This window comes from Pezoporus occidentalis, unplaced genomic scaffold (assembly GCF_034315485.1).
Source record: "Pezoporus occidentalis ecotype Australia unplaced genomic scaffold, CSIRO_AGI_Poc_V1 ctg9, whole genome shotgun sequence".
In the NCBI taxonomy this organism is placed as follows: domain Eukaryota; kingdom Metazoa; phylum Chordata; class Aves; order Psittaciformes; family Psittacidae; genus Pezoporus; species Pezoporus occidentalis.
This window is the reverse complement of record NW_026916262.1, coordinates 2,602,573-2,617,884: the sequence shown is the minus strand read 5'-3', so window position 1 is coordinate 2,617,884 and position 15,312 is coordinate 2,602,573. Positions and strand designations below refer to the sequence as shown.

The 15,312-nt window shown below is 34.0% G+C and overlaps 1 protein-coding gene across 2 annotated transcripts in view; it reads left to right on the top strand.

The window, feature by feature from the left end:
• Positions 1-15,312, top strand: part of PHF14 (PHD finger protein 14) — a 161,945-nt gene that overhangs the window by 59,691 nt on the left and 86,942 nt on the right. For both annotated transcript variants that reach the window (XM_062605005.1, XM_062605003.1), the window contains exons 15-16: positions 6,670-6,720; positions 6,886-7,007. In XM_062605005.1, coding sequence (XP_062460989.1) covers positions 6,670-6,720; positions 6,886-7,007 — 173 coding nt within the window. The remainder of the gene's footprint in view (positions 1-6,669; positions 6,721-6,885; positions 7,008-15,312) is intronic.

The window sequence follows — 15,312 nt, the reverse complement described above, 5'->3', positions numbered from 1 at the left end:
CTGAATGTAAAAGCTTAGCTGAGTCTGTAATGTGTCAGTACAGACATAAAAACTAAATCAATCAGCTTGCCAAATACATGGATGCATGGTAGTATAGGACTCGTTTGGCTTGAGGTCAAATTTAGAAAGCAGGGAAGTAGGATACATTCATACAGCTTTTCCACAGTAGTGGAAGTATATCAGAGCTTTGCATTTTGTTTGGTTTCTTTTTGTTTGTTTGATTTCTTTTTTAAGAAAGTGGAAGAACACCCATAGATGAAAGGTCACTTCTTTTTGATGTAGCAAAGGCATGAAGAGATGGACATATTACACATGGTATTCTGATGGCATAAATGTCAATACATAAGTTAACTGATGTGTCTATCTCTTCTGCAAATAGTACATTAAGTTCAGTTTTCCAGAAGAGCATCACTTACTTTAGCCACATCTGCAGACTGACTTTTTCTGGCCTTGTTGCCCTCCTGCTTCTGTTTCAGTTCTCCAAATGTGCGTGCTTTGGAATAAATTAAGGGTAAAAAACCTAGATCCTGCCAGTTCTTGAATTCTGTTATATGCTTACAAGTCTCAGAAATGGTAGTTTCAAGTTAATTGCCACATTCAGTGATAGTATACCTTGATGGCAGGAATGTTGCAAAATTTTTACTTTTCTAGAAAATAAAAGTATTCAAGAGAATGTGAATTAAGAAAAAGAAATAGGGTAAAATGCAGTTCTAATTAAACTTCATGGTAGACTTGTTTCTCTTTATAATCATGTTTTGATTTACTGCTGTTTATTTGTCAGTTCCCTTTTTATTGCTGTCAGTTTTCCAGAAAATTAAATAATTATTTCAAAGGTATTTTGAATAGTATTGGTATGTACCACTTAAGGTATTCACTTTGAACTGTATTGAGCGAGTGTGCCATCTGCTGTCTATGTTGCTGTCCTTACCTTCATTTAAAATAATTTTGTGCTTGTGTGGTGTGGTTGATAGAATATTTTTACCTGCCTTTTAACAAAGCAAAGGGAGTCAAAGAGATTTTTCTGCAGCTGGCTTGATTGTAACTTTCCATTGGCAAAGGATTCTTGGAACATTGAACTCTTAATAAGGATTGGATGACATTATGGATTAAAAATTGCTATCTTTGAAAAACGGTCATAGTTTGTGTTTAACAGGGGAGAGAGATCACATTATCTGTGCAGTTTCAATGTGTTTTTTTTTAAAAAAACTATTGAAAAATAGTTTGCTCTATGCATGCTTGTAATAGTTAGCACAGTGATTTCATTAGGTCACCTTTTGGTAGCAGTGGAAGTTTTCCCAATTCTGTTTTCTGAAAGTGTTCTCCTCTGCTTATGTTTCATATCAGAGTCATCTTATGTAGTAATTAAATGACATGACCTCTTTCTTTGGAATGATTCTCAACAACAAGTAGATGTTAAAGCCTTCAAGAGTGAGAGGGTTAAAAGTTTTTGGTATGTGTGATATGTATCAGTGAACAATTGTTTGATAAAAGGTAAAACTGTGGAAGTACGTCATTAATATCAGTGTGTTAACTATAAAGGTGACATAAGATAATGAAGATGCCTGAAGAATTTAGATGGGAAACAGAATTAAAGCATGGTTGCAATCTCCTACTGGTCGTCTTCACTGTGTATTGTATATGTAACTATGTGCCTTTGTTCAGCAGTCAGTGTAGCTTCTGGTCAGTCAGAAACAAAAAGCAAATATGTTGTATTTCAGAGAATGAATTTGAGATTTATAGGTCTACAAAAATCAAAGCATCTGAAGTTCTTAATATTTGTCCCTTTAGTAATTACAACACAAATCATCATCCACAGACTTTCTATACATCAGTGAAATTATAGTACCAGTAGTTTTGTGGGTCAGGTGTGTCTTTAGTAATTTAATCAATGTTTAAGTTTGAAATCTGCGACTAGTTTCAAATTAACTATATGAAATTCAGAAATGAAAATACACTTTCATAATAACATCATGTGCCCACAAACTCCAGGAGCACTTGGAGTACTGACTGAATTTCCTGTGCTCACCTTTATGAAGAAGGGTAATATTTGCTTCATGGTACCAATATTATTAGTGGTATCAGAAACTCAGTGAAGAAAAGCCCTTTATGTATGACGATGTTGTTTCTGTGACATCCAAGAGGTATAGAAGCACCAGCATGATAAAGATCATCTTTCCTGTCTATTAGCAGAAGCAGTACACACTAACATAGTGAAACCCCTGAATTCACACAAACAAAATGGCATAAGCTGGTGTGCTGGGCCTCTTTGCTGCTTTTGTGTGCATATGCAAACAATTAAAAAAAAATACATTAACCAGTAAATGCATTAAGCAAAGGAGAAACTGGGAGCAGTGCATTCTATTTTGATGTTTGAAATATTGGCAGAATTGCTATCGCTGTTTTAAATGACTCTTAGGTTCTGTTAAATATCTTTGTTCTCTAACCTCTTGGGCTTAAATTCACTTTCTCAAAGAGCTTTTTGAAATTGCCATGCACAAATCACCACTGATTTTCTGCAAAATAGTGACTGAGCAGATCACATCCAGAACCATGCTAGTTTACTTTATGTGGAGTGGACTTGAGCCATTGCCACTGACCTCAGATGCTTTCAGTGTTTCATATTCTTTTCCATTTCTTTGTAACACCGATAACTCCTGTTTATCTTTTTATGTACAAGAAGAAATGAAGTAGGTGACACTATAAATTCTTATCCTCCAGGAGCACTTCAGTGAACACTTAGTATTTAACAGAAGCATATACTTGTGACTCTTGGGAGTTGCCTCCTCACTTTTGGTCTGTCGAAGAGTTCTGGATCATGGCTGGTTTTCCTTTCCTTCCAGCTGAGAAAGCAAAACTGCTCTAAGGGAATGTTCTGCCTTCTCTTCCTGCCTTTGCATGCACTGGTTTAAAGCATGCGTCTTCCAGAGGCGTAGCAATATGGTTTTGTCACAGCCATGGTGGTTTTGGGTCAGGTGGGCACCTATTCTGTTATGTTCTCCATTCTGCTTTCATATTTGGAGACTCGTATGTCAACTTGTTGCATCTATGAGCAGTGGCAAACAGACTGTTTCGTTTGGGGCTTGGCTTTGCTGCTTTGTTTCCTTTACTGTTTTGTAAACAAAATTACCTGCTGTTTTGCAAAACCAGCCTATTCTCAGAATGAAGGATTCATCACAGGCTTTGTTTGTCCCTTACAAATGTCTTTAATTTCTCTCATGTACGGAATTTCTTTTTCTGAGAGTATTCAAAATCATACAGTTAATGCATTAACTAATCCTTTTAATTTTACATGTTTTATATTGTTGTCCAGTTGTTACCGAATTGCTTATAAACAACTTGAATATGATAACTGAAGCTTTTACTTTTCAGTTTTACACGTCCAAAATGGAGACTCTCATTTCAGTCTTTCTTCTTCTTCCAACAACATCTTTAATTCCATTTTGGACTGGAGGTTTTTTTGTTTTTTTTTTTTTAATGGTCTAATTTTTTGAAGTGTCTTGAGTACACTACTTCCTTCCATGGATTGGAATCACGTTTTTCCCATACCTCTACTGATTTTTTGTCCATATGTATTGTAAAAATGTCACCCCTAATCACTCATGCATTTGATCTGCATCACATTGCATCATTTGTGCTTCATCATTATTAATTTCTTAGGTCAGTATTCTGGTTTTTAGCCATTTATGTCCTTATTCTTTTAAATCTCTAAGCTGATATGCAAGTTACATGCATTTTATACTGGATTAACATCTCTTTTTCTAAATAAGTTCTGAATATGAACAAGTTTGTCTCAGTTGTAGTATTATCATTGGACATACACAACAACACTGTTCATTTAAGCTTTTCTTTTATAAGAAATCTGTTTATGGCAGGTATATGCAGCTCTTATGTTTTATGTTTATAATCTGATTCTGAGCCCACTAGTGATAGAAATTATTCAAAGCATTTTGAACGGTGAATACAATATGGTGAGGCAAACAGCAGTGAAAAATATCGGACAAAATAGTTCAGGCTTATCTGATTCTTTTTGGTGAACCTGTAAGGTAACTTCAGTGAGAACGTATATAAAGTCACATACGCCTTATTACTGGAAGGCTGTTGTTGAAAATCAGAGAATATTCAGTGTTTTGTTGTGAATTTTACGATGTTATTTTCCATTGTGAATGCTGGCAATAGTGTAATGATTCTGTGAAGAAGTTAGCATTGCCAGTATGTTGGAAGAAATATGTGTGACGATAGGTTTGGAAAAACATTAGTGTAAAATTTTGTTACTTTAAAAGCATAAAAGATTTACTACAAACGTGTATGTCAAAGATACTGGTTTTAATGTTTGTTTTCTAGCGATTGTCGAGCATGTTTGAAGGTTTAGAAATTTAATGGAAGCATAATGCAAGTATAATTTCATGTGATATTCCTTGTCATATACATCACGCTTTTTATGAAAACCAACATTTTCTTGACAAAGGTGACTAGATTATTTATGGATCTTGTGTTTCCACTTGCTGAAGTTAGACTATGATTCATTGCTTCTTAAAATGCAGTTATTAACTTGTATTCTTTTACACTTAGGGTAAAAAATTTTCTTGTTACCTTTTTTTCCAAATTGCATATCAGTTTTGAAGATGGCATTACTCTAATTGTACAAGGCATGCATTATTTTCTCTTCTTGCTTAAGCATGGAGACAATGAGGACCATAACACTGCTGACATTGGCATGTACCTTTACATCTACTTCTTTTTAGTCTTTATACAGCTGCATTCAGCAATGCCTATGTGGCTTAAAATTGTCAAAATTTATAAGTGTACTTAGGACTAATGCCAGAGATTGAAAGTAGTGAAATTGGCAGTTACAGTGCTGATGTCTGATCAAACCCTTTTTTGTCTGGTTTTAAATTACAGTGACCTTGGGCTGTGTAACATGCAGCTGTCATGTAGCCCATGTTGCACGAATATCTCTAATACTACACTGATAAACTCAGTTACCTGTAATAAATCAGTACACTTAGGTATCTACTGTATGGCTTGTGGAAGGTAGAACGCCTCAGTTATATGACTGTATTATAGAATGTATAGTAAATATTGAGATGTATTAAATAGAAGCTTTTACAGATTTTTATAAATTGTCTTTAAGGAAATGTGGAAGAGAATCTTAATGGTAAAAGAGGCACAAGGTAGAATATTGTTTTCTGTTCTGTTACAGTCCTTTCTACTATAGAGTTAACTCTTACCTAAAAAGAAAAAAAACTTCCCAAACAGTATGCTATTCACATGTGCAGATCAAAATATGCATTGGTAGAAAGGTATAGATACGTTGAAGTGATGGGTTTATTTACAGTGGAACTTTCTTTGACTATTAAAATATAGTTATATAAGGTAAACATATTTTAAATATCTAATTAAAATGGTTTAAAATAGAGACCAGTCTTAATTTGAAACTAGGATAAATCCCCTGCAAAGAGGACCCCAAACAGGAGAAACATGATATTCCTAGCTTCTTTGCAATTGAATTTATGGTTGCTTGTGACTTTAAACTCGCTTTTTTTCCCATCAGTTGGCTTTTACTTTTTCTGCAATGAACACCAGCTGCTTCAAAAAAAGTTTGAAGACATCATAAGTAGGCAGTGTTGTTTTAAGCATAAGACAAATGATTTTCTAATGTGATGATTTCCTCCAGAAAAACAAGCACTTAAAAGTTCATTTTGTTACTTATTTATTTTATTAGTGTCAATGTGTCAGACATTGTAGGTTAGTGGAACAGTCTCTGAGGCTTTTAATTTCCTTTTGCATCCCTTCTAATTTTCTTTCCTTGTTAAACAAGGAGGAGAGAGTTTGATATTGTCAGCTTGTGACAGTTACTTAACATATGCGGGTTATAATGCTGCTATTTGAGAGATGAAAGCATTGGGACTGAAACTGGACTCGCATGAGTTGAGTTTAGTTACATACAGCTGCTTGTAAACCTTTGGTGTTTACGGTTAGAGTCTATGGAAACCTCTTTTCCTCCTCACTGTTGATATTTAGACATTTTGGCCAACTGTAATACTGAAATAATTTCCACTTTTTTATTGTGCATTCCATCAGTTGTGTACTAGTCATAAGTTAGTATATGCTACAGCTTTATGACCATCTGCCATATGCCCATTACACTAAGCTTCAGTTTGAAACCTTTAATTCTTGCTTACTCCTCAAAAGCTAGAATTATTTTCTGCTTCTGTTTTAATGATTTTTTTTTTTTTTAATTTTGATTGCTTTTTTTTTTTTAATCTGATCACTTGGCTTACAAAAAGAGCACTTCAAGTGCTCAAGGAATTTGCTGTAATATACTGTTCATATCAGTATTCAGATTATGAATTTCAGCATTGGGAAGTTTGTGCAAAGTTGGTAGGAGATTTGCAGTTCTGGTGGCAGTCTTCTTTAGAATAAAGCTTCACATGCTTAGGTCAACAAATGTATTTATATTTACTTATTAGTTAGGTCTGTAGGTTTATAACCAGGATCTGAAGCTGTTGTTCTGACATCGGTTATTATAATTGTCTTGCAGTGGTTCAGTAGTTAATGCTTTAAATTATTTCCTGTGGTATGTTTTTGTTATCGTTATGAATAATAGATAAATAGCAAACCCATTATATTACTATCCAATATTGAATTTTAAATATATTTTTCTTCCAGAGAACTAGAGGACGGAAACGAAGCTTTGTGCCTGAAGAAGAAAAACCTGAGGTTGGAATATAGTGTTTTGTTTGTTTGTTTTTTTTAACAGTTTCACAAAAAAATCAAACTTTGGGCTGAAGTGTTGTTTTCAGTGCTATAATTGAAATATTTGCTTTCCTTCCCTCCTTACCCCCCCGCCCCCCCATTCCTTTCTTTTGCTTTCTGATATCACAGGAACGGATTCCCAGAGAAAGAAGACAACGACAGTCTGTTTTACAAAAGAAACCCAAGTCAGAGGATTTAAGGACTGAATGTGCTACCTGCAAAGGGACTGGAGACAATGAAAATCTAGTCAGGTAGGTTTGATGCTCTGACTTTAAGAAATTAAAGTTCCATCTTCATCACTTTGTCATTGTGATTATAACAAAGAAGATGTGCTTAAAAAAAACAAAACCAAAACAAACAAAATCTTATTTAGGGGAAACATTGCATTAAAAATATTGACTTGATTCACTTACTGGCCTGCCAAACACATTTACTCTGTGAATTAAGATGTAAATAACCAAGATAATCTGTTTTTCTAAAAGAAGAGAAATAATTTTCTCTTTTCAGGGTGAATTGTCAATGTTTCGGAGCAGGTCAGAAAGATAAACCAGTAATTTAATGACATTAAAGCTACAGGAGCATCCTAAAAGTAATTAAATTAGCATCATTAACAATTTTATGAGCTGAAATGTGGATTATGAGGAATGTATGTTTTTAAAAATGTATTAATATACATCCATTAATCATGCAGATTATGAAAGTGTTTGATAATCATGTTTCTTATCTGAAACAGAAGTAAAAAAATCTGTTGAAAGGTTTTCTAGTAGGTGGAGAAATCTAATTAAAGTGTAGAATAGCTGCCATTGAACTTCTGCTGATTCTGACTTTATAGCTAGCATTGTCGCCTCTTTGTGAAGCTGTAGAAATTGCTCACAATTCGTTAAAGAAGAATACTGGAGCTTAGCAACCAGAAAGTGGATTTCAATTGAATCTACTGAGCTTTCATTAAAATGATCTCGTAATAACTTCAGATAAAAATAGTGTTATAGTTAGGTCCCTTGTGCTTCAACTAGACTTGTCTTGGTAAGATCTCCTCTTTAGCTCAGGTGGAACTGTTGTTTTTAACTGAAGGAATGATTCCAAAATACATCTTTTAATTTCTTTCAAGAGGGTTGTGAGACAAGTCAGTCAGTGATACATGCAAGCAATAGCTTTAGAATCAGGATGTGTCCCAGGTACAGATGTTTTGTACTCAGAACAGCTGATTTTAGTATCAATTACAGCCTGTGATTTACTGAGGAAGTAAGGGTTGTATGCCATTTTGTATTTTTATTTCCAAATTGGAGGCATAGTGCCTGTACAAGCTCATCAGTAACTGACTCTCATATATAGGCAGCCTACTCCTGCTAGGTACTCCTAGATCCTGCTCAGTACCAGACTTTGAAATAGAGGCAGGACATTAGAGTGATTGCTGATACAGTTACAGTCATGAGAGCTGATGGCAGCAGTTTTTAACTGCCCATGACAAGATAAAGGGCTTTCTTCAGCCTTATGGTACACAAAAAATGAAAGATGCAGGAAAACCTTTTCATTGTGGGAAGGAATCCTGGGAACACCATGTACTGTGCTTTACTGTGAAAAAGCTAGTGAATTAGTTTTCTTCTTCAGGCTTTTTCTAGAAGTGTTAAATACCACATTTCAGGACATAAAGGGTAAGATGAGAAAATGCCATGACTAACTGTATATTTAAGTTGCAGTTAAAGAATATGGTAGAAAATTAGTGGTATGTCTTGTTTACTACATGAAAATATTTTAGTAGCAATTTAGATGAGCTCAAAATAAGGCTGCTACATGCCAGAATCCAATAACTTCTCTTATAAACCATCCTTAGAATTGGGCTTGGAAATGGATAGTAATCCTGCATGGGAGGAGAGAGGAAATTCTTATGTTCCAGTCCTTTTTTCATAATTCTCGGATTTTTTTTTTTTAATCTGTCTTATTTTCCATATTAGTTTTGGAAATAAATTCCAGATGTAAAGCTTGCTTTTCTTCAGGTAATTCCTATAAATACCTGCAGTTTTATTCAGTGCTGTGAAGGCTTATTTTTGATAATTGCAGAATGGTGGTAAAGTACTTAGTAAATTTGAATTGTTTTAGTATTATTTTTTTATAATCTTCATGGGCCTTCTAGCTTTTTCTGCTGTGTGTTTCCTCTGTCAGGGCTGGTTACACGACTCTTGAACAATCTGCTTTTGAAAATTTTAGGTTTTTATAAACTATATGTGATGCTCTCACTTTGGGGTTGCTAACTGAATAAAGATAAAAGGAAGTTAAGGAATGATTTAAAAAGTGTAGTGTATAATAATGAATCTAGGATAAAAGCATAGATTGTTCAGTTATTACTGTTTGACTAATGGAGATTCACTTTTTTTAGACTCCATTTTAGGTGCTTCTGTGTAGTATTGCATGGCTGAGGGATTATTTTTTCTATGTGCAGTGTGTTTACAGAACCTGTCTTTCATATAGTTTTAAATCTTTAAGTAATTCCTTGTGAGAGAGTTTGAAAGTCTTCCTAAAAAAGTACATTACCTTCTGATGAATGATGATGGTTCCTTAGTTGGCTGAAGTTTGCCTTGGTGACTACAATTTTGTACCCAGAAAATGGTTAAACTGAGAATATCTTAAGTTTAGCTTTGCTAAAATATATTGTCATGTTCCCTGCTAATATTTGCCATGTGTGTTTTATAGACATACCAAGACAGTACTTGTTAGTCACTGATGTCAGATTATATAGATAGGCTGTTTCAGTATAGTAGCATGCCCTAGAACTGAAAGTTTAGATTTTGTGGTTTTGTCCACAAAAAAGTATCAGTCTTGTGATCCTTTTTGTGATACTTTTCAATTTTATATTTGTTTTTAGAATTCACAGTTAATTTACTTTATAAATTCCTTTCTATACATCTGTGTAAGTTTTATTGAACTTAATACATTTGAAATTTTTAACTTTTACAAGATTAGTGAGTGGTACAGTCAAGATTTACAAATGAGACGACCAGTGAAAAGTTAATTGAATAAATCTACTCAAATGAGCAAATTCTGATCTGTATCACTCTAAATGACAGTAAGAAAGCTGTATCTGTAATTCAGGTGTGGATTTTGAATAACTTTTTACTCAAATTAACTCTAATTGAGTTTTGAGAGGAATAATAGTAAAATCTGGAAGGGTTTTCATATTTTATACTTGATGCAGATAGGTTTGATTTAACGCTTGGAGACACGGCACTTTTTTTTTTTTTTAAAGAGATAAGCATTCATTGAAAGGAGTCATAATGTGTGCTTGAAATTAAAGTATTGTAAAGCCAGAGGGTACCTATAACAGCATACTGCTATATCTTAAGGAGTAATCAAATATTGAAAATATTTGTTTGAAGACCTCTTTTGAAACACAGGAGTTTCTAAAGCTTGATGTGAAAGATAAATTTTCTAATAAACTTGGAAAATAATTTTGAAGGATAAATTGTTTTTAGAGGGAATCTCTACTGTTTGGTTTAAAAAACATTTAGGTAATGATGCTTTTCATTCTTTTTGTCAATCTTGAAGTTGTGTATAGTTTAGACATTTTATAGGTTTCCTGAGTGCTTTATTACTCTCCTGCATGAGTCTCTAATAAATTTAAAAATATCTCCCTTGTAGCTCCCTCTAGAACTTAACCATATTTAGTAGAAACATGGGTAAGGAAGCATATTTCAGGTGGCTCAATATGAATAGTTCAGCTAGCTCTCCATCTTGCCCCATACCCCAGAGTAAGTGTCGGAATGACAGTACACAAGAAGTGGATCTAGCACAGTATTACTGTCTGCTCCATTTTGCTAAAAGAAAAAATAATTGGATTGTGTGTTTTCTATTAATATGTAGAATAATTTTTTTTTTTAAAGAAGCATACACAGTCTAACCTAGGTCAAAATCTCCCTAGGGAATACTTTTGAATGACTTCACTTCTTTAGAAGTGGCCACTTCTCAAAAAATAATCCAGCCCTCACAACTGCTGCTATTAAAAAAAATAGTATTATACCTTCAGTCACTGGCTTTAAGACATCCCTGGGTAATATTTAGGAATATAGTGCATTATATAAAATTGATAATCTCAGTACTGGATTTGAGAAAAGCAGAATAAAATTAGAATATAGTTTACGTATGAGGCAAAATCATATATGACCAGGTTAAAGATATCTCTGAAAAAGCATTGCATTTCTTCATCCCACAGTTTAAAGCACAAGTGTATTGTAATAAATTCTTGTATAGTTTTATATATTGAATTTTTATGCTTTGTAGTCAGTTAAAATGTCCTATTTTGATTGATATAGCAACTGAAGCAAAATTATTCAGCATTACAGAGAAGGTAAAAAATACTTAAGTCATGTATTTGAAAGAGTATAGAGTAAATTTTTTTTAAAGATTTGAATGCTGCTTATAAACTATTCAAAAATGTAAAGCTGCAAAAGAAATTGTTAAGCATGTATGTTATTTTTAGGGCGCATGTTTACTAGGAAATAAGCTACATGTGGAAGTATTCATTTTTCCCAACATACTAAGTCGTATGTTTCAAGCAATTGTAATACCCTCCGTATGCAGTATCTCTCATTCTGTCAAGGCAAGCCTTAAGGGGGAAGGTGAAGAGTAGGAAGGGAGAAAGAAAAAAACATGCAGTGTTATTTACTACAGAAAAAAAACAATACAACAAAGCAAAACTCTCAAGTGAAACTGAGTCTTGGCATAACTTGGAGTCATCAAATCATACTGTAACTGAAAATCTTTAAAATGTATGCAGCATTTGTAATTCTGGTGATACAAATGTACGTATCAAATTTAGGTTGATAATTTAGACTGTATAAAGGATTGAGTCCTTAGCTACAAAAAGTGATCTAGTTTAATTCTGGCTTTGACAGAAAGCGTGTTCTAGTCAGACTTTCTGAATTCTCTGGAAATTTTCTCTCTGAAACTGTGAATTGCCATATTCCTCAGATGAATTTGTCTTTTATAGGTTCATCTTTGCATTTGTATTTCTTATATTTCATTCAGAGGCGCATTCCACCCTTCAAGTTAAAGATTTCTTCCTTATCTGTTAGCTGCTATTTTTGAAGCTCTGTGTGAGCTGAAGTTTATTCCAGAATGAGTACATTAATTATTAATTACTTTAAATGCACTGCAACAAAGTTAACAATCCATCTTAGTAATTGAAAGCCCATGATTTATGGCTGTTTCAGAAGTTTAAGGCTGCTAATGTAGAGATTAATCACAAGGAAAATGTTACGTAATTCAGACACAGTTTGCAACAATCTCATGTTTTACAGGGGATTACAAATGCATTATTTTATTGAAATGAACTACTTGAATGAAAGGAAACTTAACATTCAGGTGTGTAGTTTATTTCTGCCCTATAGTTCATAGGGATTAATTCTGCACATTAGTTTTCCCAATTGCTTAAGTTCCCTGTTAGATAATTTTATCTGTCATTTACCTTATTTTATTGCCTTCTAAAAAGTCTTATTATTATGCTAGATAGAAGGATAATAAATATAATGGCAAATGCACATTTTTGTTGACAGGATTTTATTCAAACTGAATTACCTATGCTGCATTGCATTTTACTGTAGCATACCACAGATTTTTCAGTAAATTCACTTGTTAGGGCAGATATTCCAAAAAACACTGTAGGCATTGTGAAGCTGTCTTGTGGAGTACCTGGAAGTCAGGCACAGGTCTGGTAGCAAGACTTCCAGTGCTTGTTGAGAAGCAGAGTGCAAGGCATCTCTGCATCTGGGGTACCCAGCTACCTAAATCTGCAAATGTGTGGAACATTTGAAGTTGTACTGCAAATAGTCCATGGCAAGCTCCAGAATTTTCTGTGTATTAGGAACCAGTCTATTTATCTGATATCTAAAGGATTTCTTTACCTGTTACTTTCCTGAAATGAGACAGCAGAATCTGAGCTGAAGCCCACATTATTTTTTTTCCTCCTGATTTATGGTTGACTCTCACAGAAATTGAAGCCATCTAAAGAACAGAAGCTCAGGTCTTTGAAAACTGATTTTGTGTTCCATCTCTGATTTGATTCTTCGTTCCTTCGAGATCATACTGTATTATCTTAAGAGTTAATCTGCGTCGGAGTGACCCAAACCAGAAATTTTGGAGACGTTGCCATGATTAAAAGACCTGTTTCTATTCAATTCTGCATTATCTCGGAATGAGGAAGCCAGGTGCACAAGGCCATCTTACGTTATTTTTATGTAAAGCTTAGATTTGAGCCTTCATCGTGAAAAAGAGAGCAAAATTGCATGGAAGGTTATTCTGCCTACCAGTGCTTTCTGGTCAAGGGCAGACATAGCAAAGGGTGATATTTGTTTGGGGTTTTTGTTATTTTTGTTTTTTTTCCCCTCTGGGGGACAGGTAGGATGTTGGATTTTTTTTTTAATATTATTTTTTCATTTAATGGCATTTCCTGTTGAAATACTGTGAAAAAGTGTAGTTTTTTAAAGGAGATCTTTTTATGATGGTAGACCAATGACTGCCAAGCTCTTGTATGCTGGGCTTTAATCTGTAGAACCTTTGTGAACAGTAGAAGTTTATGAACTCTTCAGGTACAAGTATGAGTCTACTGATCTGAAAAGATGGTGTACCAGTGTCATAAACTTTAGAAGTCTGTAACTAGATGACCACTTGTAAATAAGTGATCTGATCGGTGATTTTTAAAAAATATAGTTCTGTTCTTCAGTTACAGCTGCTTGATAAGTTTGTCCTGCAATCATGGATTTGTATGTTACAACTTGAAAATATATTCAAAAGTTGTCATCTGTTCCCAAACCAGCTGTGAATTTCAGTTTTATGTATTACTTTCCTGGCTGCCTTAGGAAATACATGCATCAGAGACCTTTGCACTTTTTTGTCTTCTGTAACTCCTAGGATTTGGAAAAATTAATAAGAAAGTATAATGAAGATGATCTCCTAGTTATTTTTTCTATAAGTAATGAGCGAGCTGTTTTAGATAAAGCTGTCATTGAGTGTGGTGCCTCTTCAGAAGATAAAAATTACTTGAATGAAACAAGATGCAGGGAAATGAAATCACATTACCTGTGATGGTGGAGGAAAGATGACGTATCAAATTGTTTCCCAGTCTGGTTACCAGTAATAGGTTATGGCTGCAAAAATATCTATCTTCATGGGGTCAGTAGCTCCTTACTTATGTGGTCATTCTCAGTAATTTTTTCTTCCAGCATCAGAATTGCATCAGATCATTCAATTCACTTGGTGTTTAAATGTGTCAGGTACTCCATCATTGTGGCCAAACTGCTTCAGTCACTTTCAGTGCAGCAAGGTTATCACATCAGAGCATTTCATAATACAGGATATTCAGAAAACAAATGTCACATTCTTTATCAGTTCAGTTGTGTTATATCATTAAGTTGAGCTATTGCTACAGTGCCGTGAAACTGGAATTTATACTTATGAAATTTATAACCTGAGAATGTTCGTGTTCAGGTATTAAAGTAATGTGGTAGAAGACCACAGCAGGGCACAGTAGCCATTTAAATGCTATGTTGCAGCATCAGTTTTGGCTTCTCACAATTAGTATCAAGTGGGCATCTGTGCAGTCAGTTTTCTGAACAAAATGTCTGTTCACAGAGCTGTAATGTATATTATGGACTATTTCAGTATGAAATCTTAATATGCAAAATAGTGATGCATACTGTTACATTGCTGCTGACCAATGCTTTTACAATTTTTGATCTGTAGTTAGTTAATCTGTATGGTGTTTTGATAATAGGAGGTCTGAGGCTTGGGTGCAAAACTGCATATACACTATTCAAAACAAATTTTATCTTGGAGTAGTGTGAGAGTATGTTTTATATTACCAAAGGAGCCTATATATGAAAAGCAGTTAGATGTCAGGAAGCTTAAGGATTTTGAGTCAATTTTTATAGCATTGACCAGAATTATTCTTCACATGATTAAAACGGAGTGTAGCACCATTTTCATTAATAAATCAGTGGATCAAAGTTGCCTGCAATTGGTTACTGATTTGGGTCTAAATCAAGAATTTTGCATATGGCGGTATTACCTCAGGGGCTATAGATAATCTATATGTATATGAACTATTGCTCTTTTTAGTTTGGTAGTTCTATTGCCCAAGATATTTCGGCGCTACTTACTGGAGGACATACTTTTAAATACATGAACACTGAAAAATAATTTAAGAAAACGCCAATAAAACCCTGCTCTCATAATGCTTCTTCAGTATTATATTTAGTAAAGATGGCTTTCTTTTCCAGTATATACTACAGGAAATCGAGTTCTATTATTGAACTTTATTTTGAGGTAGCTGAAATAAGTGTTGTATAATAGTATTTAGATAATTTGAGAATGGTGAAATTTAGTATTAATCATTTTGCAGAATGGGTTTTTTATGGGAAAGGGTTAGAGTTGTACATTTTATTTCTTGTTACTGTAAGTCAGCATAGTGCTGACATCCACTAGATTTTTCATTTTGTCTACTGTCGCTGTTACTTTAGCTCTCTATTGGTGTGGTTATTGAAGTTACAGATTGGATAACCTTAAAGT